General features: G+C 32.7%; 1 protein-coding gene across 4 annotated transcripts in view; it reads right to left on the bottom strand.

The window, feature by feature from the left end:
- Nucleotides 1-8,980: 8,980 nt before the first annotated feature.
- LOC127721528 (coronin-6-like) overlaps nt 8,981-24,830 on the bottom strand; it is a 34,626-nt gene continuing 18,776 nt past the window's right edge. For 2 of the 4 annotated variants that reach the window (XM_052228288.1, XM_052228287.1), the window contains 6 exons: nt 23,378-23,490; nt 22,211-22,327; nt 21,131-21,369; nt 20,068-20,209; nt 15,939-16,016; nt 8,981-14,721 (listed from right to left, as the gene is read on the bottom strand). In XM_052228288.1, the coding sequence (XP_052084248.1) occupies nt 14,572-14,721; nt 15,939-16,016; nt 20,068-20,209; nt 21,131-21,369; nt 22,211-22,327; nt 23,378-23,490 (839 nt within the window). In that variant the 3' untranslated portion in view covers nt 8,981-14,571. Of the gene's footprint in view, nt 14,722-15,938; nt 16,017-19,507; nt 19,529-20,067; nt 20,210-21,130; nt 21,370-22,210; nt 22,328-23,377; nt 23,491-24,830 lie in introns of all 4 variants that reach the window. The other 2 variants (XM_052228289.1, XM_052228290.1) reach the window with 2 other exon arrangements.

The raw sequence follows: 24,830 nt of genomic DNA, 5'->3' as shown, positions 1-24,830 counted from the left end.
ATAGGCAGGACCGAATAGAGTGAAAAATAAAAAGGCAGGACAGAGATTACAACTAAAAAAAATGCAGGACAAAATTTTTCATCCTAGCCCCCACCCCCATAAAAAACAAATGGTAGCTCCCTAAGAGTCAAAATTCCAAAATGTTAAAACTTGTTGGATATTTTGAAATTTATATACCTGAAATCAACAGTTTAACCAGTAAAAAATAATTTTAAACGGATTTCGAGATAGAGTAAACGTTTAAGTTCGAATTTAATTCGACATTTCAAAGTTCGAATTGTAGTTGTTTTATAGATGTTCGATATACAGGTATAGTATATATACTAGTTCAAATTCGGATTGATGTTCGAGACCCGCTGCTGCATTTTTAATATTTTGAGTTCGAATCAAATTTTGAAGCAATGTAGGTTGAATATGTTTATCCTGACCAGTTCGGTTTGAAGTTCCATTTAAAAACGAAAGTATAATGGGGATCTGCATGGGGTTTACAGAATAGAGATTTGTAAATAGAATTTAATGAGCAAAAAAATAAATAGAGAAAAATAGTAAAAATAGAATGGAAAATAATGAGGTGCTTCAATATTAAGAATAGAGAAATTGACTTGTAAAAAAATAAAGAATACAGAATAACTGATGACCCCCCCCCCCCCCCCCCCCATTCAACCCTAAGTTGTACAGTTAGTTGAAAGGCGGATCGAAAACAGAACCAGTATACATAGAAAATACCGGGATCACAATAAAAACAGTCTACGTCATTTGGTCTCTGATTGATAGTTGTGTCAATGGCAATCATACCACATCTTCTTATTTTTAAATATCAGGAAAAAACATCCGTTTTCGAGTGCTTTTATAAAACATTGCAGATTTTGGTTGAAATATACCCTTTTCGTGTGTTACATGTAATAATATACAGCCAGAGAATGACAGAAAAGTCTGTAAAAATGGCGAAATTAGGAAAAAAATAAATCGTGACTGTTTGACATTCACATGCTTTGAAATACCATACCATATACTGTATTCTTTAATTTTTTTCATAGGCCATTTTTCTCTATTTTTTTAAAACTTTTTGTCCATCATTCTCCATTCTTTATATTTTAGCACCTCTATACTTTATTTTTGTGGTCCATTTTTCTCTATTCTTTTTAAACTTTTTGTCCATCATTCTCTATTCTTTATATTTTAGCACCTCTATACTTTATTTTTGTTGTCCATTTTTCTCTATTCTTTAATTTTTTTGCCCATTATTCTCTTTTCTGTAAACCCTATCCACACCCTCATACAACACAGCGCTGCCGTCATCCAAAAAGATATTTACACAGTACTAGTAAGTATGTAAGTTGTGTTTATAAAAAAAAACCGGACTATTTTTTTCCATAACATGCAGGACCGAGAAATGTTTTTAAACTCCATTTTGAATTAATTGTTTTCTTAATTTTAATGGAAACAAACTATTTTTTTACTTCCAAACAGAAACCAATAATTCGATGCCTCGTGTAAGGAGGGTGCAATTCTTTCTGCATGTAATAAAATTGAGAATGGAAATGGGGAATGTGTTAAAGTGACGACAACCCGACCAAAGAGCAGAAAACAGCCGAAGGTCACCAATGGGTCTTCAACACAGCGAGAAAACCTCGCACCCGGAGGCGGGCTTCAGCTGGCCCCTAAACAAAAATATGTACTAGTTCAATTAAAATGGACGTCACACTAAACTCCTAGACTAAAATTTAAAAATATACAAGACTAACAAAGGCCAGAGGCTCCTGACTTGGGACAGGCGCAAACATACGTCGGGGTTATACATGTTTTGTGAGATCTCAAGAACCCTTGCAGCAATCCAGCATGATGAATCCGTAGATGATTGTCTGCATTGTTAAAGATTAAATATCTGCTATTATAAAAATATGCTCTCTTTTATCAGTGGCTGTCTAAATGTACTGTCCTTCGACCAGGTCGAACCACTTTCTATAGAACCTACAATTGGAATTGTTAAGTTGAAATCGTCAAGAATATGCTGAAATATTTGACACTGGACGTTGACTAAATAGCAATCAATCAATAAATAGCAGTTACTTGTGGTTAACTGTAAATGGATGTTACTTTGATGGAGTATATGAGGGTCTGGATCGGGGGTCCTTGAATTCTGTATATATTCTTTATTATTTTTAAGCCATTTTATATTTTCTTGATTGCCCTTCTTCTATATATTTTGGCCTATTTTTCTCTATTCTTTATTTTTTGCCCCATTATTCTCTATTCTGTAAACCCCATCTAGACTCTCGTTTATGTATTTATAAACTCTGCGAACACTCGCAAGCTAATTACTAAATGCCCAAAAAAGGCGCAACCCAGGGCCGACCGTGCGAGGGCTGTATAGCCAGTCAAGGTCGTTAAAAACTCTCATCATCATCATCATCATCATCAAGCTAATTAAAGACCGAACCACGTAGGTTTTGTTGAGGGCAATGCTGCGTCAACTTTTCAACAGTTACTCTGAAAAAAGACCCGAAAAAAAAAAACCCTTCAAATAAGCGCATCTTCATATTCAAATCTTACAATGTACAAAGCTTTATGAACATCTGATGAAACATATAAGAGGACTTGTGGCCACAAAATGGATACTGAATTGAGTTTCTCTTTTCAAAGGGTATACTCGTTGGATTTGTTAACAAACCATGCAGGATACCCTACTCAATATTAAAAAAAATCGAAGATCATGGACTTAGTTTCAGAAATCTCAATGGAAAAAAAATCGTTTATGCTGCAAAATTTACACATTATAATGTGTAAATCATAATGTTTGGTCAACATTTGATAAAAGACTCAAAAAGAAGTTCGGATAGATTGATAGACAGATGGACGGACGGACGGACAAACGGACAGTCTGATCAATTCCTTAATACACAATATATATTCTCCTGAGCTTTGTTTGGAAGGGTATCAATATATCTATCTTGAAGGTATGGATTCGGGTTTACAGAATACAGAATAATGGGCAAAAAATATAAAGAATAGAGAATAACGGAGTACAGAGATGAAGGACCCCCATCCAGACCCTCTATCATGTATAAGTTGCATTCCTATCCTTGCATAAAATATTTGATTGCTGTAGTTTGCTCATTTCCCAAATCCCTCTTTTTTGTATTTTTTGTTCTATTTCCCAATTTTTTATCCTTCTTTTTTTCCAGACTTTTTTACCCCCTATACCCAACATCGCCACTTTTTTTATCCCCTATATCCCACATCCCAAAAGCGTGTCACCCCTTCTCAATTTGGTGAGTATAACTAAAATGTGAATTTGTATTAAAAGTACATTCTGTCGTCTCGCTATAATAATTTGTACAATTAAATGCAGATTACATCCTGGATAGAAATCAATTTGTCGTCATCGGATTTCCAATGTCAATTTCTGTAAACAAACGATAGGAAAGAACCTAAAGCTATATCATATACTAGGATCTTCCGCAACTGTTGTCAATGGATAAACAATCAAGGCTTTATAATTTAATCAAATAGTGAAAAAAGGTGAAGACATAATGAAACAATTGCGTAAGACAATATTCGGGATTTTTATCTGTGTCTGCGTATATTTGTTGTACGTGACCGTATACCCGGATGCTAAGAGACATAAGACCGTAATAATAGACAAGATAGATGATTTAGGGAATTACATTCCGTTTTTCGCTTATTCAATCATATCTATGTGTGATATAACACCAAAACTAATTGAATTGTATAAAGTATTTAATTCATCACCAATTTCAAAATACTACAAACCACTAAACTATACAACGTATCACATGACTGTTTATAATATATGGAATCAGAGGGAGAAATTATATCCATATCAGATCGACCAGAGCGGGCGAGCACAAAAAAGAGAGTTTTACACAATGAATGATGTTATGAAACCTGTTCTCTTAAAGATGGCAAGCAAAATCAAGGAATTTAAAGATCTTAACGAAATGCAAGTTACTTTTTCCAAAATTAAAAGAACTTCTACGGGAATTGTTATATCTGTTCAATTAGCGTCTTCGGTACAAATAAAAAGTCTAAGATCATGGTGTGCAGCTAACTTTTACAATGATGATGCAAAATTGAAATTCCACATTTCTCTTGGATATTTATACAAAAACGTTGAAGAAGATCTCAGTCAACCAATACATAAACTGGAAGAATGGATAAAAGAAAATATTCCAGTTATAGTGGTCAGGCGACCTACACCAACTATATTTCTGTCTATGGAAAACTTCCAATCGGCAATCCTCGGGTGAATCCGCGCTACTCCTTAGACGGAGGAACGGAGTCGGCCGAATTCGAGAAAACTTTTTTCTTTTTTTTAGGTATTGCAGAGCATTTGGCAAACTTAGGATTAGCAATTCGAATTCAGAATTTTTAAACTAATGCACAGGGTATTCATCTTTTGTTAGTGGATGAGTGTGGTTTTTCTTCTCAGGACTCAGAAACTGTAATAGATAAATAGAAACTTTAAAAACTTCAGAAAAAATTATCAGCAGGATAAGATCTACTAATACGTCAACACGACTGATATTGTCAGTTAACTCTTGATAGAGTTATTTCCATTTAATGATGTTTTTTTTAACTAAAAAGTGTGCAGGTGAGCGACACAGGCTCTTCTGAGCATTTAGTTTAAATATCTGGTTAGATTGGAACGGTTTCATAACGTTTTGAAGAAAAAAAACACCAATGATTACCTTTCATATAAGCAAACGAAAAGACAAATCACATATACGGTATTGGTGTAAAGAAAGAAAAAATGTTTGCGCCTGGCCTTTGTTAGTCTTGTATGCTTTTTAATTTTGTATATGTTTCGGAGTTCAGTGTGACGTCCATTTTTTCTGATCTAGTACACATTTTTGTTTAGAGGCCAGCTGAAGCCCTCCTCCGGGTGCGGGATTTTCTCGCTGTGTTGAAGACCCATTGGTGGCCTTGGGCTGTTTTATGCTCTTTGGTCGGTTTTTGTCTCTTTGACACATGCCCCGTTTCCATCATCTCAATCAATTTAAGTCATATACGGTATTGGTGTCATGATTCCTTGTTTTAATCGGTAATATGTGTTACAACGAACATTAGCATGGCTTTCATCTTAAAAAATGAAAAAATAAAATAAAAACATACATCTGAGAATTAACATTATTTTCTATAAACACTTTTTGTTGTGATCTTCGTTTTTGAGTGTTTTTCCAGTCTTGTTTTTGTTACTTATCCCAGCATACCCTTTTTGATATGGAACCTTGTGGTACAATGTCAGAGAGATACATACACTAACACACAAGTTATGTCTGGAAGTTACAAAAATGCTTATTTTTGGCCCCTAGTTCCTTAACTGTTGGTACCATAACCCCCAAAATCAATCCCAACCTTCCTTTTGTGGTATTGAACCTTATGGTAAAATTTCATAGAGATCCATTCACTTAAACTAAAGTTAGAGTGCGAAAACCAATGTGTCTTCGGACGACAACGACGACGACGCCAACGTCATACCAATATACAACCGCAAAATTTTTTTGCGGTCGTATAAAAATGTCAATGCATATTTTTTTTAATATATTTATTTGGAATAAGTCCATTTAATAAGAATTATTCTAAGTTTTCTTGTCGCTTCTTGACGTTTCTTGTCGCTTCTTGACGCTTCTTGTTGCTAATTAGTGAGACCCCTTATCATTTGCTAGTCGAAAGAAGGACGGTTCTGATCTCAAAACATAGTTTTATCCTGCCAGATATTCAAAAGGGTCTGGATGTGGGTCTTATATTCTGTATCGACATTTAGCTGTATTCTTTATTTTTTGCCCAATATTCTATATTCTGTAAACCCCATCCAGACCCTAATTCATATGCCTTTGCAAAGTCAGGAAGCTCGTCAATGGTTGTCTTATGTCATATCTTGTCGTAATGAGGGTCTGGATCGGGGTCCTTCAATCGTTTTGCCATTTTTTTTATTCTTTATAAATTTTGCCTGTAATTCTCTATTCTTTATATCTTAGCACCCATTATTCTCTATTCTTTATATGTTTGTCCTTTAATTCTGCACGTTTTGTCCATTATGCTTTATTCTGTAAAGGCACTGGCTACGGTTACATGTAAATGTAACAATAATATAAAAAATATTGTTACATTGGAGACTAATTGCCGGAATGCAGGGTTGGGTAAGGAACCGATTAATTACGAATGTAATAATAATATTTGGGTCTACGGTTACATTGCGTTATTGTTACATTAACGCACCGCAATGTACGATGGGAATAGTAATAAATATGTATTAAAATAAAACTTGAAAACTTTTATTTGATATTTACTATATTGCATACAATATTTTGATTTTTTATTTACGATGACAGTTTCTACAAATCCAGTATGTTGTTTTTGGAGCATGTTTTAGTCCGACGCATTTTCGGTGAAACCACTCTAAGCAGCCATCACAAACCAGTGATACGGCAATGTGCACTCTCTATATTTCATACCGTACAATTCCATTCTGCATTTTCCCTTTATGAAGTTTAAGAATTTTTCAATGTCTGAATGCCATGCTTCAGGTGAAAAATATTTTGTTACTCTTGCGATGTTTACATTTTCGTCCAATATTTTTTTTTGGAAGCATGTTAGGTAGTTTAAATACAAGTCAATTGTGAAAGCAGTTAATGTTGACATTTGCCGACAGATTGAAATTGGTGGAAACAGTGTTTTCATTTTTAGAGTCCAGATATTTTGTGATCTTATCAGTCGTGACAGTACATGCTCTATTGAACAGTTTATGAAGTATTCATCAATACTGATAGTGAACTAAACTGTAGTAGTCATGATTTTTAACAACACCAAAAACAATCAATGAGGGTGGTAAAGGGGGGACCTGAAAACGGAAACACGTGAAATAAAAATCGAAAAAACGTTGCACGGAAAATAAAAATCGGGAAAAACGAAGCACGATAAATTAAATCGTAAATATTAAGGAAAAAAGTACTAGGAGTTATTACTCAGCCGTTCTTGGAGATCATGCAGTCATTATTTATGGACATGAAGACCCTGCGGTCATCTTTTAGCGTCCGCTAGTTGCATCTGATTTGAAAAAAAATATTACTCATAGTAATTTGATGGACTTTATTACATACCATACATATAATATAGAATTGTAAATATCCGAGGTGACTTTGAATTAGTCCCGTTTATTTTTTAATCAAACTCGGGACAAGCACGAGAAATTTAGAGTACCGACACGAAACACGGAAAATAATTAATATTTATTTTCCGTGTTTCGTGTCGGTACTCTTAATTAAAGGGGAAACACGAAGCACGCACATCGAACCAAACACGAGAAAACGAGAAATAAAACGTCAAAACACGAAAACACGTGAAATAAAAAAGCCGAAAACGTTGCACGAAAATAACCCTTTACCACCCTCATCAATACTTATTCGCTGAATAATATTATTATCATTAATATTATCTAGTACATATCGAAGAATTAAGCAACATAACTATAGAAGGTTTAAGTTTAATAAATCTATCATACATTGCAGTCTTTAATATAACAATAACGCAATGTAACCGTAGACCCAAGTATTATTGTTACATTCGTAATTAATCGGTTCCTTACCCAACTCTGCATTCCGGCAATTAGTCTCCAATGTAACAATATTTTTTATATTATTGTTACATTTCCATGTAACCGTAGCCAGATCCTTCTGTAAACCCCATCCAGACCCTCCCCAATGTTGATGACAGATCTTTGGTACTTACTGTTTAACCTAATATTCTCAACAATATTTTACCCTGTATCTTTGGAAAAAAACCAAGGAGTTCGAACATCTGACAAAAATTCCTAATCCTGACCTGTGTATCCTATATATTCTCAACTTAGATGACTTGAGCTAGACAATGTATATATATATCGGTCTATTGTTGAAAACTCTGCATTTCCCTCTATTGGTTGTTTGTGTCTTTAGGTTGCTGTCAAAGTGATGTATACCACACATCTACTTTTGAATAACACAAATTTATCAATTGAGTAATTTTGTATTGATGGATTATTGAATTTGATGCTTAATGGCCAGTGGCAAATATTTCATGCATAATTGGACACAAACATGAAGGATGGATGACTGTTTAAAGTCCAGTGGCATATAAAATGCATTCCTGCAAAGAACATGATAGTTAAATATGAATATAAACCCTACTTCGTACTAGACCGATGCACTGAGTCTTAATTATTTTTTAAATTTTAGTTCAAAAGGTAACAACAGTCTGCAGGGTGACATGTCCAGGGGCGGATCCAGCCATTTTCAAAAGGGGGGTTCCCAACCCTATATAAAGGGGGGGATGGGGGTTCCAATCATATGTCCCCATTCAATTGCATTGATCGTCCAAAAAAAAAGGGGGGGGGTTCCAACCTCCAGAAACCCCCCCCCCCCCCCCCCCCCCCCCTTGGATCCGCCATTGCATGTCAATCTTCCAGAACACATGATTATGACTGAGCCAACCAGTCTTGTTCAGTGGTTGTCTTTTGTTGGTGTGGTTCATAAGTGTTTCTCGTGTCTCATTTTTTATATAGATTAGACCATTGGTTTTTCCCGTTTGAATTGTTTTACACGAGTCTTTTTGGGACCCTTTATAGCTTGCTGTTCGTTGTGAGCCAAGGCTCAGTGTTGAAGGCCGTACTTTGACCTATAATTGTTTACTTTTTACACATTGTGACTTGGATGGATAGTTGTCTCATTGGCACTCATACCACATCTTCTTATTTATATTTGCTCTTACTCCTAAATACTGTGTGCTTAGTATAAAAACAACAAATACCAATTTTGAAGTCTTTGGTTTAGACTCCGTTTGACTGGGCCTGTGATGGAACAAATGACCTCCCGCACTCTAGGCTAATACGCTACCACAAGACCACTGATACAAAAACATAAAGGATGGTTACCATAAAATAAGACAGCTGATAATAATATTGTAAGAAAACAAAGCAAACCAGAATTTCCTCATTTATTTGCACAGTTTTTACAAACATTTTGATAAAATTTAAATATTCATATAAAAGGAACACTACTCAAAGCAGAGTATATTTTGCATAATAATAATATAATCACATCTACAATGTCGTTCACATAAGCAAATAATAGGTCACATGATCACCTTAATCTGTATGACCTTATGACCTTGACACCATTCAAAGAAAATATCCCCTTTTAAATTTTAAAGCTAATTATTTTTACAAGATTTTGTTTGTACACAAAAGTATATCAGTACTTTGTTAACCAATAAATATATTCAGAGGCAGATTTAGGGGGAGGGGGAAGAAGGCCTTATGGAGCTACATATATTGTTAAAACATAGACTTTTTACGAGTCCTAATCCTAATGCTGTCTTTCCAGTGGTTCCCCCTTTTTTCCCCCAAAATCAGGGGTATGTGCCTGTTGTTTATGCAACTTTTGCAATTATCGAAATAAATTGAATTCAAATCATCCAGAATTTTTCCGAGATTGGATCCTCTCTAAATGATTGTTTAATAGTATAACTTCTGAAATTTTTACAATATTTTTACTTCCATATATCAACGCAATTTTGGAATGATTTAATTTTTGGTTTTGCTGGTCCCATGAATCTTAACATGATGGTTTCAAGGAATAATTTTACATGTGCATTTTCTGCATAAAAATCAGAAATACCAGATCAATAATTTGATGTAAAAACAGGAATTTTTTCAGTATAAATTATAACAAGAAGATTTCAATACAAAAACAAAAATCTTCATTTGTTCAAATGAGTAACAGTTGCATTACTTGAGTATACATTTTTGCTGAAAATTTTAATGGCAATAAAATTTTCTGTACCTTGAAAATTCTGGTTTGACCAGACATATCAAAAAACATTTGGGCTCTTTTCACCATGCAAGATTTTTCTTTTTTTTAGAGAAATAACCTTTATTACTGATAATTCCAAAAAATTTTACTTAAAGTTAGATAACCTTAATTTCTCAAGATATAAATCAAATTATCTCCAGATCAAAGCTTCCATCAACATCCATGGAACTATTTTACCTGTGTAGGAATTCATACTGGTGACGTCATGAAACAGGTTTGTACATGTATACATTTTTGGTTACTATGACGTTCACCAATGAAATAAGACCTTACAAACACAGTTTGAAATATAGCTCAATTAATTAATATTTTTAATATATTTAAAGGATCTGCTGTGACAACTGGGTCTAACACATTGTTTTTTCTGACACCATTCAAGAAAAGACAACCACATTTCATCCATAAAGTTTTGGACATTTTTGTCAAACAGCCAGGATAAATTCACAGAATTCATTAAGCAATGATAAGCACATTGAATCAGTATCATTGTGAGCACTGAAGGGTGAAGATTGCTTTCATTTTGGAATGAGAACTTAAAATTAAACATTTCATTGCATTGCATTTAGCAATATTTGAATTGGAGTTATCTTTCTTTGTCCATAATTGCTGTTGAACCAATTTATATCCAGAGTCCTACACCATGCACAACTTATGAAATTTTTATTCAAATATTTTTCTTCACATACACATCATTTTGTAAATTGAATATCTGAGTATATATTATAGATAAGTTGTTTATTCTCTTAAAGATAGAGATGAAGTCTGGCAGATATAGATACAGCTTTCAATTGGTGTTTGATTGCATTTGATGAAATCTTTAACTAGAAAAGGATTAAATAGATTTAAGTTAACATTATTTTTATTCTCTCTATTCAGAAGATTATCTTATAGTTTATTTTTAACATTTGCAGTTTAAGTCTAAACTTCCTCAATCATTGTACCTGTTTTAACCAATGCAACAATTTCAAAACAACAATTCACAGTAAGTGAAGAGGGTCTGGATGGGGTCCTTCTTTCTGTATTCTTAAATTTTTCTATGTAATTGTTCTCTCTATTCTTTATTTTTTTTGCCCTTTATTCTAAATTCTTTGTTTTTTGTCCTATTTTTCTCTATTCTTTATTTTTTTCCACTATTTTTCAGTTAATTTAGCCCATTATTCTCTATTATGTAAATGAAACCCCATCCAGACACTCATAGAACAAGTAAATGAATCAATTGTATCTCCTAAAATTTCCTAAAACTTGCAGAACCTCTATTAACCAACTTATTTTCATGAGCAATTTATTTTTGCTAGATTTGTAAAATTTGCCTTTGCTCTATAATGAATACACAAACAACTGTGGAAAATCAGGGAAATAAATTGCTGCGAAATAGGCTAGAAAGAACGAAATGTGAAAAAAAGGTATCCACAAAAATGAAGTTGGTTTACAGAAACTTGAGGCCCACAAATTTTCAAATACACTGCTGCGGTTTCTAATTCAAAGGCAACTGAAAGAAAACACTAAAATCATACATTTTAAAATAATTCACAACACTTCTGGAATGGATATCCTGATAGGACAAGGTTCACTTTAGGCCAAATATGGCCTTGAATTTCAACTTTATCATAAAATTTCAAAATTGCTATAATTTGGTTCTTAAATGAAAATATTTCAAAAGTCTTACTTCTTTGTTAAAATAAATCTCTTCACAAGAGTACATTTTTGGCTTCAGAATCAGCACATTTTGGATATAATGTCAAAACACTATGATTTTGTGCATTTTTCGGACCTAATAGCTTGAGGAAACTCTTGGCCACAACCTAGGATCCAAAATGTTCTGTAATAAAAAGTTGCCAATGATGATATTGCATCCTTAGACACAAAAACTTTCTGGATCATGGGTGGCAGCCAAAGTAAATTATGCAAAACACTGTTAAGAATTATTAAAAATATGACAAAACTGATGTTACAACACAAATAGTGCATACCTGCCAACTGTCACTATTTGGGGGGGGGGGGGGGGGGGGGGGGGGTTTCCCCCATGGAGGCTCCCAAATGGAAATTTTGAAAGAGCTATTTTGTCCACAATTTTAAACAAAACAATTAATTTTACAATGGCTATAGGCTTTTAAAAGTATGAAGAAGCCAAAAAACAACATTAAAATATATTTGAAGGCCCCCTTGAAGGTTTTGTAGGATTATAAGACCCATCTTGCACATAAAACCCCCATGGGCATTTTGAAAAGTTTGCAGGTATGATAGTGCATACTTAAGGCGTACAAAAATGAAGTTATTTTGTATTAATAGTAATATCACACTATTTTTATGTGAAATTTGTAGTATTTGGGCCAGATTAAAAAAAACATCAAAATCTTAGGGCCAAATTTAACCCTTCGTGAACCTACTCCTTTGTGGCGTTATTCAAATTGATTTATACTCTTTTAAGACAATGTATGGTTCTTCTATATTTATATGACTTGAATTTTTCTTGAAAATGAAATGTTCATTTGTCAACAAACAATATTAACATAATAAAACGAAAATCAAGAAAAATTAATAACAGATATTGTACAAAGTGGGAAATGTTTGTTCATTTCACGATTAAGACAAAAAAAAACAAAATGCCAGCTGTGTCATAAAGATATATTTAAATAAATGGGGAATGTGTCCATGGGACACAAATGATGCCCCCGCTTGAATATAACATTATAAAGGAACATAACTCAAGAATGGTAAAAGTGATGCTACCCAAATTCGTACTTGATCTGAGTTGTGTGGTAGTAAGCATTGTGAATAAGTTTCAAAATATTTGGTTGAGGCAAACTAATGTTAGAGACTGGAAACCAATTTTGGGACGTATGGACTGGACAAGGGTAAAACTTAATGCCCCCCACCGCTAAGGCGGGGCATAAAAAAGATTGTCAGGGAAAATATTTTTTCTACATTGCCTCTTATAAATAAAAAGCAAAAGTAAGAAATGTTACAACCAAGCATCCTAAATATGAGATTCTAAAAGTGTTTTGATTTGAATTGAGCAAAACATAGAATTTTTAGTTTTGTCCAATTCACTTTAGGTATTACTGACCTAAGAATCCCTTAGAACTTAATCACTTGTATTTGTGTATATATCCTAACTTTGTATTTTACAGATCTATATCATGTATATATACATCCGACTCTTTACACTTTTTTATTTTAAAAATGAAAAAATAAAATACTACATTTTCATTTTCAAAAATAAAATTAAGTCAGTCAGATCTGAAGTTTTTCTCTAATATTCATTTTAAAAAATAAGCACTAGATATTTGTAAAAACATTATTATGACTAGTAATCCAAATTTGGGTGCTTTCTTTTTAAATAAAAAAAAATTGAAATAAAATTCTTGTTAAAAACAACATACATTGTAAAACAGAAAAATAGATTATATAAAAAATAAATAAAAATGAAATATTGGGAATTTTGAAAAATTATAAAAATAACAAGCAACTTAACAATATAAAGCCTGAGAAACGAATATAAAACAACAAAATATGATACATTTCTTGTAGTTTTAATCACAACCAGAGTTATCTCCCTTTTACCATATACACTTAAACTGTGTCAAACAGTTGGTATATTTTGAATCAAAATAATTATCTTAAAAGATTTTTTTTCAGAAAATCAAGGAGCTAAAATTCTTTACAACCATTCTTCAGAAAATAACTAGACCAATTTTGAGGTCTTATTTGTGAATGAGTTATGCTAGTTGACCAGAGGTCATTTAGCACAAATGATGTCATTGAACAGTTGGCTCTTACTATGACTTTATAATATAAGCATTGTGATGTTGGAAATGTAAGGGAAAATGCCACAATGTGTAAGTTGTCTAAACATAATCCATAAATTTCTGTCAAATATGATCTGATAATTGTACTGTATACAATTTTTAATGGCACACAATTTCTGGTTTAAGAGAAAAAATTAGATGCTCATATTTTACAGATACCAAATTAAGTTAATTATGTATAATACAGCTACAAATGATACATGTACAATCATTTTCTCTTTCTATGTTGATACAAAAAAAGCAAAAATCACAAAAATACTTTTTTGTCCCAATTCTTTTCCACACGAGGATCTACTTTGTATTGCTGACCTTTCAAAAATGTACTCACAATGCAACGCTTTGGACCCTTAAAAGTCCATTCTCCATCACCAGTCCTTTGCAATTAAAAAAAAGATTTAGGATAATCAGATACAAGCAATGAATCTTGCAGCTAGTAAAACTTTTTCATTTATTTTTTTCTCCTCATAAGATAATTGCCTAAAGAGAGTTATTCCACAAATATCTTTTATTCTGACCAAATTCCTCTGTTTAAATGATCAACCAAAAATTTTAACCATGATAATTATATTGAAATTTGATCAGTAATTTTGAGAAGATAAAAAATCTAAAAAACATGAATGACTGGAAATGTGGAGTATATGTCATTGAGACATCAACCTGACAAAACGAATACAAAGAATGCACTCTTTGGTTCAGGTTCAGACACCAAGCGTTGACAACAGGTCTTATCGGCTCATTTGTTTGTGAGCTAAAAATCTCTAGTCTGGCACAATTCTGCAGTTGTGCATTTTTTGTCCAAATATCTGCATACAAGGCAAATGAAAATGATTCTTGCAGTTAGCCCATGATTAAATGACCTTTGCACTTTACAATCAGAATTGCGTCAGAGGTCAGCAGTCACTCTGACCCGGACCACAGTCTGACGGAGTCCGTAATATTTTTAATTCATCTTCTAATTGTCTTATTCTTTTGTCTTTTAATTTCACCTGTTCTTTCAAACTCTTCATTTCTTCCGATTGTTGGAAGTAAGCTTTCTGTAACTATAAATAGAAAATATGATAATGATAACAGGTGCTCTTTAAAGTTATTTAAAAATATGTAATATTGTGTCATATTTCAAATATTGATGGTCTGCTGTCTCGTAGACATTTACCCCCAATATTTCCTTCATAAACATGTACTCTTTTAATTCTCAATTAAATGCATAATACTCCAAAAATATAATATGAATTATCAAAAACATTGGCCAGTACAACAAACTTGACTATTCAACCATGTGAATAAATTGACTTTAGCATATTTTTGTCTGTGTTCCCAATTGCCGATTTTGCTATGTATTACCTATTGCATATACTGTAATGATAGCTGGTAATATGGTGTGCAGCTCCTAGGTAGCACAAACTGTATACCTGCCTAATGGAAAGGGCATTTTTTGAAGTACATAAGCTGTAATGAACTGTTATGAATTTTCGTTATGTTATCCACAATTTTACAATCCCATTATACAAATAGGTAATGCACTACTCAAGAACAGTAAAATTATTGTCTAATCTTGCACACTAAACCATGCTTGTTCTGCTTGCTCTGCATATGGAGGGATACAGTTTTTACTACCTAGGAGCTGTTACCCTTTGCCAAGCATTCTCAAATTGGAAATAAAGACAGCAATCTGAAAATGGATTATTTCAGAGAATAGCATTTATCACATAAAAGAATTAACATGTTGTATCTAATATAAATATGAAACACATTAAAGACATAAATAAAACAATGACAGAAAAATATTATGACAAAATAAAATATATATTAGTGGTTCTAATTACAAAATCAAAGAAGTTTGGGTTGGGGTGAAGAAAAGTGATGCATAATTGTGCCTATTTTGAAAGTGAAGAAAAATTGGAACTGAAAACAAAAAATTAGGGAACCAGTCAGAACCACAAATACATATCATTTTGACCTTTACACAATGTGGTTGAAATACAAATCTGGAGTCCAAGCTTCACTTACAAGGGTCTGACAACACTCCATTCTACATTTTCTGTTCTGGTAGTAATCAGCCAATGAAATGTCAGCCTTAACATTTTTTAACCAATGAAATTTCTCCCTCAAAAACAACAAAACCTGATGATCTCAAATGTACTTCATAGCAGACGGTCACACAGAACATTGTCAGATCCTTGCGAACAAAGCATGAACAGAGGATCTGTTTTTAAACCAGATTGGCCTGAACAGAACTAAAAGTGGAAGAGATACCCACCTCCACGTCATTAAGTGGTGATTGACAAGGAAGAGCAGAAGGAGGCGGAGTTGACCAGACTTTCTTGACATGAAATTTCTACAAAAGCATATATGGACAGGAACAAAGCTTTATATATTTGTTTATATTGTGCAGACAGATATACATTGAAGCTGAACTGTAAAGTGAGCTACTTTTCTCTGTCACAATTGTATAAAAAACCTGAAACACGAGCAGACGACATAAGGACATTGAGATATGGCAACAGCTCGCATTGGCCAATGGAACTTTAATTCAGTTAAAAAATTAAAACTATTTCCATCCAAATTATAATGAAAGCAATTAAAACTCAATCTTTTTAAAAAAAAAATGATTATCTTGAATAATCTTATTCAAAACTAGCAATGGTCAATTTCTGTTTCAATTTCTAAAAAAATTACAAATCATATAGATGTACAGAGATATATCCTGCTCACTTTACAGTGTAATATACTTATATATATAAATATTTTAACTTCAGGGGATCATCATAGGATGAAATACAGTGAATGATAAACAACCGCTCATTTTAAAAACAACTTCATAAACATGTAGTGCTAATTCAGAAATTTTAGTGTGCATTAGTTATAGCAATTGAAAAACAATGGAAAAATTAGGCAAAAAATCATTACTTTTACAGGAATTGCTGTATATCAATAATGATTTCAAAATTTTGAATGTGAGTTTATATTTTTTTTTACAAAATCAATCTTGTTGTAATTTTTCGCAATAATAAAAAAAAAAATTGCAAAAATTTCTGAATCAACAGTTGTATCTAATCACAGAACCAATTCAATTTTGTAAGGGCTGTTCCAGATTTTGCGCATGGGGGATGGAAGGCATTTTTTTAAGACCACCCCACCAACAAAATAAAAATTTTCATTTTACTTACAGTATATTTCTTACAAAATTCTAAGGAAAATGCAACCATCCATATTTGATTAATTTGGGGCCTCCCATTCCCCAACATAATAAATTTTGGAACAGCCCTTAGAAAAACCTGATAAATGAGAATTTTCAACAAACAGGAAATTGCCAACTGAATTTAATCAACAGAACATGGATTTACTGTCTCACCATAACCTCCCTTTTCATATTAGTTTGTACGATTATCTCCCTTTTCTGCTGTGGATACAAAGGGCATGCTTCATTAACTTGTGTGATGATATGGTGGATTCTTAAAGGGCATGCTTCAATAATTTGTGTGATGACATGGTGGATTCCTTTTTTTATGGGTACCAATTTTCAAGGATTGAAAAACAATACATAGTATTTTTGTGGATATTTTTTTTCTTGGTTCTGCCAAAGACTGCATATAAGTCTATATAAAAATTTATACTTCCTTGAACATTTGACCAATAGCCACAAATTCCACGTAAAATTGGTTTCTGACTAACTATAATGAATCCTTATTACTTTCCAAAAAAGTGAAAATAAACAATATCATTTTAATAAATTAAGGAGATTTTGACCCACAGTCAGAGTTTTATAATATGTCCAAAAATAAAAAGATAAAAACAAAATCTTGTGACAAAACCAAAAAGTATGGATGGATAAAATGATAATAGCAATATTGTTCCTTTTGTATTACCTGCAAATATTTTTTTGAGAAAAAAAATTCAGACAAGATAAGACAATACTGACATTTGTCTTCTGTTTAACTGATTATGAAGAATAATATTTTGAAACCAAAGTCTAAATCCATATATTCTTTGGCAGCAATACGGACCTAAAGTCTACATCCATGTATTCTATGCAGCAATACACCTTATCGCTATTTAGTCCAATCCGGAAAAAACAGTCATTTAGACAACTTCCTGTTTGGGTCAACAGGCAGCAAACAAAGGTCATCAGTAACGAGCTGAGGGAGGGAAAATTTTAGAAAGCGATCAATAGGAAACTTTGATAGATTATGATCCACTTTTTCCAAACTCAAATTATAGTCAAAAAAATATTTTGTTTGAAGTATTTATGATGTTTTAAACAGGTCTCATTAAAAAGTATCATGCACGGTGCATTGTTAAAACAGGGTCCCAGATAGCTTCAACTGGATGAAAAAGTTGTGTAATTTTAGAATTTATCCGGAATGGAATAAATAGCGATTAGGTGTATACAGACTCAGGTCTGCCTATAAAATACTTGTATTCTATGCAGCAATACAGACTCAGGTCTACCTAAATAAAACATGTATTCTATGCAGCAATACACACTTAGGTCTACCTAAATACATGTATTGTAGGCAGTAAAAGGACCCAAGATCTTGACAGCTTAACAGAATCCATTTTGTACCTCTCCCCCTTTCCCTTCACTCAACTTTCCCGTACAAATATCACATGCCAAATAACACATTAATTCATTCTCCTGCTGTCACATTTTTGAATTCATTAAAAAATCGCAAGTTTTTTTTAACGATTTGGAACATTGATCTGCCAATGATTATTTCACATAAGATACCAGTGAATTCAGGTTGGGCGGGTACTGTTGATTCATTATTATTCATGGGCTGCCAATTTTCGTGGATTTCCTGGGAACACAGCAAATTTAAATGTTCAACTAAGTATACTTTTTTCTAAGCTTGTATGCAGACTTTGCCAAAACCATGAAATTAAATATTTACGAAATAAAATTGAGAATGGAAATGGGGAATGTGTCAAAGCGACACCAACCCGACCAAAGAACAGAATACAGCCCAAGGCCACCAGTGAGAAAATCTCGCACCTGGAGGCATGATTTTACCTCAATCCACATAAAATTAGTATCCACGAAAATAAATTATTCCACAGTAAATGTATATCAAATTAACCATATGGAATAGTAAACTTAAGATCAAATTCTGTAGTATTTCAAAGAGAGGAGCAGGTATATTTAGGAGGTTCCATCAGCTCAGTGTAAGGGCTATTCCATTAAAATGTATGTGGGAGGGTAGGAAGGGACTTTCAAAATATCCCTACAATCAAGAACCATTTTTTAGATAATTTTGCATAATGGTAAAAGACGCATACTGAAAAAAGACTCATGACCCACATTCAATAATTAAACTTCCCTTCCTACCCTCCCACATACATTTTAAAGGAATAGCCCTAATGTCAGTTCTTATGACACCCCTTGATTTGTTGGAAGTATACAAAAGCATGAATAGAGCATTGTTAAACAGAAAAGCGCTATTCAACAGAAATAAAATTCATTTTAATGATAAAACTACAATTGTTCTAACTAAAGCGTTAAATTAAAAACATATAACTGTTCAGACAAAAAAGTATATGGCAGAAAATTGGACGCATTAATTGATGTTTGTTTAACATCTGAGATGAAATATAACATAAGGTAATGTAGTGACAGACTAACTAAGGTTTAGAGATTAACTTTGTATTTCCTGAAGGACTTTGATTGTTATTCGGTGATGAAAAGACAAAGGTTAAAGGTCATCTTCATATTTCACGAAAAAGAAGCTATAAATAGAAAAGCTAGTCAGATTTTTATTATTAAATTTCTACTGGTTATATGAAGAGATATAATATCTATCAATAAGCTTCAGCACTATAGCAACTTACATAACTACGATCACATGATACCTAATTAACATAAATTATGTTAGCGCGCTAATTTAAGAATTGATAAAATCAAAAAATGAATGTATCTGGCATCTCAGTTATACTCAGGCAATCCTATATACCATCTACACATTTTTCCCTGGTTTATCATTGTTGTGTGATTAATAATTGGCTAAACCTTAATATTTCCGACATATGATTCTTTAATCCTTGGCAGACCTGAGAGACTTGATACCTTATAAAAAGGTTCAACTCAAATCATAAAATTTTCCAAATCTGTTTTTTTTTAATCCATTGCAGACCTGTGTGAGTTAATTATAAACAAAAATCATCTAGAATTATGATATTATTCAAACTAAAACAGTGTAACAGAAAATCTTTGATGAAAATGCAAACAAGGTCTGTTTGAATAAAGAAAGTGTAATAGGTCTGTTTGATTTAAGAAAGTGTCAAGTACATTTAAAGCTAAGCATGGTAAATTTTGACAGGAAGACAGTAACAAAATGATGAATGTGCTAAGGTTATTAAATAAATCAATAGCAAATTTAATAGACAATTACCTCAGGCTCAGAACCAGTAAACCCATTAGTCATTGTATCTTTTGTTGGCGAAACAGGGGACCAGCCTTTCTTTGTTACTTTCTTTTCTTCCTTGTGGCCGTTAGTCATACCATTTTTATTATTGTGGTTCTCAGAAGCATCACTGAAAGATGTTAAACACAAGTAGAACTGTGAGCTCTTCGCTGTTTCAGAATAAGATGCATTTTGGGTAGTTTCGTTGTTTGTACCCGAAAATGAAAACGATGACACTTCATTAGTTGAATTTCAATTGTTTGGGATGTTGTTAGCCAATCACAGCTTTTTGGTGAACGCTTTTAAAAATATTACCCAGAATGCATTAGATACTGAAAGGCAAATTATTCACTAATGATACCCCTGCTTTTAAGTATTTTGTACATTAAAGAAGATTATTTGAAGTTAAAGAGCAATGGATATGAAAATGCACCGAAAGGTACTGTGGATTTTGTGGGTGTACCAATTATCGTGAATAAGGAAAAAATGTATTTGCGTGGATATTTGATTTGGTGGTTTAGCCAAAGTCTACATAAAAGCCTATAGATAATTGGCACTTCGTTGAACATCTAAATTACCTATACCCACGAAAAATGGATATCCCACGAATAGATTGATGAATTCACAGTACTCCCTTATAATAACCCCGCTTTCAAGTATTCTGTAAACAGGAAGTTGAAAAGCAATGGATATGAAAATGCACCACAAAATTTTGCATGTTCACCCGAAGCCTGACAATAAATTTCTGGCAGCTCTTACTTGCTGTGTCCATAGAAAAATGTGACAAAAATTTCATACATGGCTATTACATGTTCCAAATTTAAGTAATCAGTCAACAGGAAGATGAATTTGAAAAAGCATTACACTGTCAAGCATGCTCACACATGAAGCCTGATAAAAAAATTTAAGAAAGCTCTTATTTGTAGTTCCCTAGAAAATTGCTAATTTTTTTTTCGATGATAAAAATTCTTTAAATAATTGATTGATTTTCAATAATTATTATAATCAATAAACCGAAACTTCACCAACAGATTAGATACTGAAGTTATACCTGACAGCACTATAAGATACGTAATCTTCATTAGTACTGAGTCGCTTCAGGTTCTGTAGTGATGCAGGTCGCTTGTCTGTCCTCCGCGGTACATCTATCGTATTAGCTCGTGTAGGCATGCCCTGTTTGTTGACAGTTTTGTACGTGGTAATGGTGGGAGCCTGATGGATGATATCATTCTGTTGGTTCTGTATGGCTGTTGATGATGTCGTCTTAGGACAATTTGTCACATGACCATCCTATAAAATATATTGTTTTATTATACTTCATGTCAAAATGCCAGATTTTGATTGGTTAATACGAGGGAGACAATTTACTCTATCCCATGGCAAATACTCTATTACCCTTCACAGAGATGCTTGCTCAAGTGTGCGCTTTAATAAATACTGAGGATTTTTATGTACAAGACGTCATACTTTATTACTTTGAATTTGAAATTTAATAGAGAGTAATAACAGAACATTCAGTATAATAAATTAAATAACACATATCTGAGAGGGTGATAGAGCAGATTGTTACCACTGGAAAAGACATTGTCAACCTTGGCTTCGCCTCAGTTGACAATGTTTTCTCGGAGTAACAATCTGTTCTATCATTTTTGGGGCCCTTCATAACTTGCTGTTCGGTTTGAGCCAAGGCTGTGTGTTGAAGGCCATACTTTGACTTATAATTGTTAACTTTTTATACATTGTGACTTGGATGTAGAGTTGTCTCATTGGCACTCATATTTTCTTATCTATATAACATTGATAACAATGCTGGTTTCCTATTTTCACCTGATATTCTTTCGTCACCTGTTAGTGAGGGTAACAGACTAATTGTATAGGGCATATTTACTAATTGTACATTTATATGGTATGAATTTCCTTCTGATTTCAGATCCTATTTGATACTGTTGCACAGGTAAATTGTACAGTGTTCTGTTCACACAATACAATTTTCCATTTGATTAACCAAACAACACCCTATTTTAGTGTTCACACTATGCGATTTTGTCAAAACGACATTAAAGGTAAATAAAAATCAGATGGAAAATTGTACAGTGTAAAGCTACCTTTAGGTTTAAGATAGATAACTCACCATCATTGACACCATTACTGGTTCCCTGTTTTGACCTGATATCCATTCATCAGCTGTTAGTGATGGTAACATGCTGGATGTATTGGGATAAATATCACTATGGAACTGAGAGGAGGCCTGAAATGTAAAACATTTTTACATATTGAATACTATATAATCTGATGTTCAGTAGTTGTGGTTTGTTGATGTGGTTCGTAAGTGTTTCTCGTTTTTTATATAGATTAGACCGTTAGTTTTCCCGTTTGAATCATTTTACACTAGTAATTTTTGGGGCCCTTTATAGCTTGCTGTTCGGTGTGAGCCAAGGCTCCGTGTTGAAGACCGTACTTTGACCTATAATGGTTTACTTTTATAAATTTTGACTTGGATGGAGAATTGTCTCATTGGCACTCATACCACATCTTCTTATATCTATTTAAACCTTCTCAATTTTGCAAGAAATTTATATCAGCTACTTTTGCAATATAAAAATAACACGATAATTATCGTCGTGAAATTGTTTAACTAGGATCTTGTTCACAAATACATGAGGGTCTAAATGGGGGTCCATCAATTCTTCATTCTTTAATTGTTTATAACATTTTCTCTATTCTTTATATTTCAACATCCCCTTATTCTCTTTTTTCTATTTTTGGCCTATTTTTCTCAATTTTTTATATTTTTTGGCCTATTTTTCTCAATTTTTATATTATTTGGCCTATTTTTCTCAATATTCTATATTGTTTGCCCTTTATTCTAACTCTTTTTGCCCATTATTCTCTATTCTGTAAACCCCATCCAGACCCTCTTACATCAACAAAGTAAGAAAATCATGAAAATTAATTGGTGTGAAGTGGGACAAGAAGGCTTAAGTGCCAAAAAGTATTTGAAAAATTAAATTATTAAAAGTATATTGCGTAGTCATATATTTTCCTTGGTATAAATTGTTGTGGTTCGAGATAAATTTTCTAAAATGAAGATACTCAATTTTGTTGTTTCTGACATTTTTGGAATTTTTTTTATTGCCAAAGTTGCAGGAGAATAGGTTTGGTAAAAAAAAGGTTACATTTTGATAGCATTACTTGTATGTACTGAAATCGCAATAATAAATTTCACATTTTTGTCAATTATTCAATAATCGCAATAAATAATTGGGCCCATTTTTTTTTTAATTTACAGTATACTAGCCTTTCTGGGGACTATCATTGAGATCGGCTCTATAACATCCTTGCCTGAGTGGAGTTTATAAAATCGCATTACTTCGCATCTTGATGTATCACAGCCTCTTTTTGGCATCATACCTGGAAAGAAATAACATATTGTGTGCTTTGACAACTGTTAATTCTGAAATTTTTGCTATGTTTTTATTTTGGTGAAAATTGCAACAAGATAGATTTCACAAAAAATTCGTAAGGGTTCCGTGGAACCCAGTGTCTCGCCTACTTTTGGTGTTAATCGCAGGCTCAACAAAAATGAAGAAAAAAATTAATAAAAATATTCCCCTCTATACTATGTTTTGATTGTAAGTAGCTTCTGTCCAAGTTTGGTAAAAATCCAGGATAAATTATGAATCTAATAAATGTTTTAAAAACTTAAACTGCAGAATGTATGTAATGTTGACTGGAAGAAAAACTAAGTCCATTTATAAGTAAAACACAGAAAAAATGGAACAAAATTTTATCAAAATTTCCTTCTAGATACTATCTTATGATCATAAACAAGCTTCTTTCCAAGTTTGGTATAAATCCAGGATAGTTTAAGAAAGTTATTGAAATTTCAAAAACTTTAACCACAGAGTGAATGTAATGTTTCCTGGCAGAAAAACTAAGTCCATTTATAAGTAAAATACGGAAAAATGGAATTTTTTTTTTACAAAATCTACTTCTGGATACTATCTTATGATCATAAACAAGCTTCTTTCCAAGTTTGGTAGAAATCTAGGATAGTTTAAGAAAGTTATTGAAATTTTAAAAACTTTAACCACAGAGTGAATGTAATGTTAACTGGCAGAAAAACTAAGTCCACTTATAAGTAAAATACGGAAAAAATGGAATTTTTTTTTTACAAAATTTACTTTTGAATATAATCTTATGATCATAAACAAGCTTCTGTCCAAGTTTGGTAGAAATCCAGGATAGTTTAAGAAAGTTATTAAAATTTCAAAAACTTTAACCACAGAGTGAATATTTGTGGACGCCGCCGCCGCCGCCGACGACGACGACGACGCCGACGGAATGTAGGATCGCAATGTCTCGCTTTTTCGACAAAAGTCGAAGGCTCGACAAAAATGAAAACTCACTTTGCAATATTTTTATGCAATATTTCTTGTATATTCAATAATTAATCTGGCATCATTGTCCCTCATTCAATAATAGCAATAATAAATGCATTGTGTGTTTTTTTTGCTGTGCATGTACTGATTTTGTGTCATGGATGGATACCCCATATTCTTTGTTTTTATATTATGCAAAAATTTCTGAATTTCTGGCATTTATATATCAAGTAAATGTTAAACATACACAAAGTTGCCATCAATGAGTATACAGAAATAGACAGAAATAAAAAATATAATTTATTTGCAAAACTTTGTCTGAATTGATAAGTGTGGATTCTACTGTACTAAAGATTTACATGTGTTAGT

Source organism: Mytilus californianus, unplaced genomic scaffold, assembly GCF_021869535.1.
Source record: "Mytilus californianus isolate M0D057914Y unplaced genomic scaffold, xbMytCali1.0.p SCAF_12, whole genome shotgun sequence".
NCBI classification, from domain to species: domain Eukaryota; kingdom Metazoa; phylum Mollusca; class Bivalvia; order Mytilida; family Mytilidae; genus Mytilus; species Mytilus californianus.
This window is presented reverse-complemented; position numbering and strand designations above follow the sequence as displayed.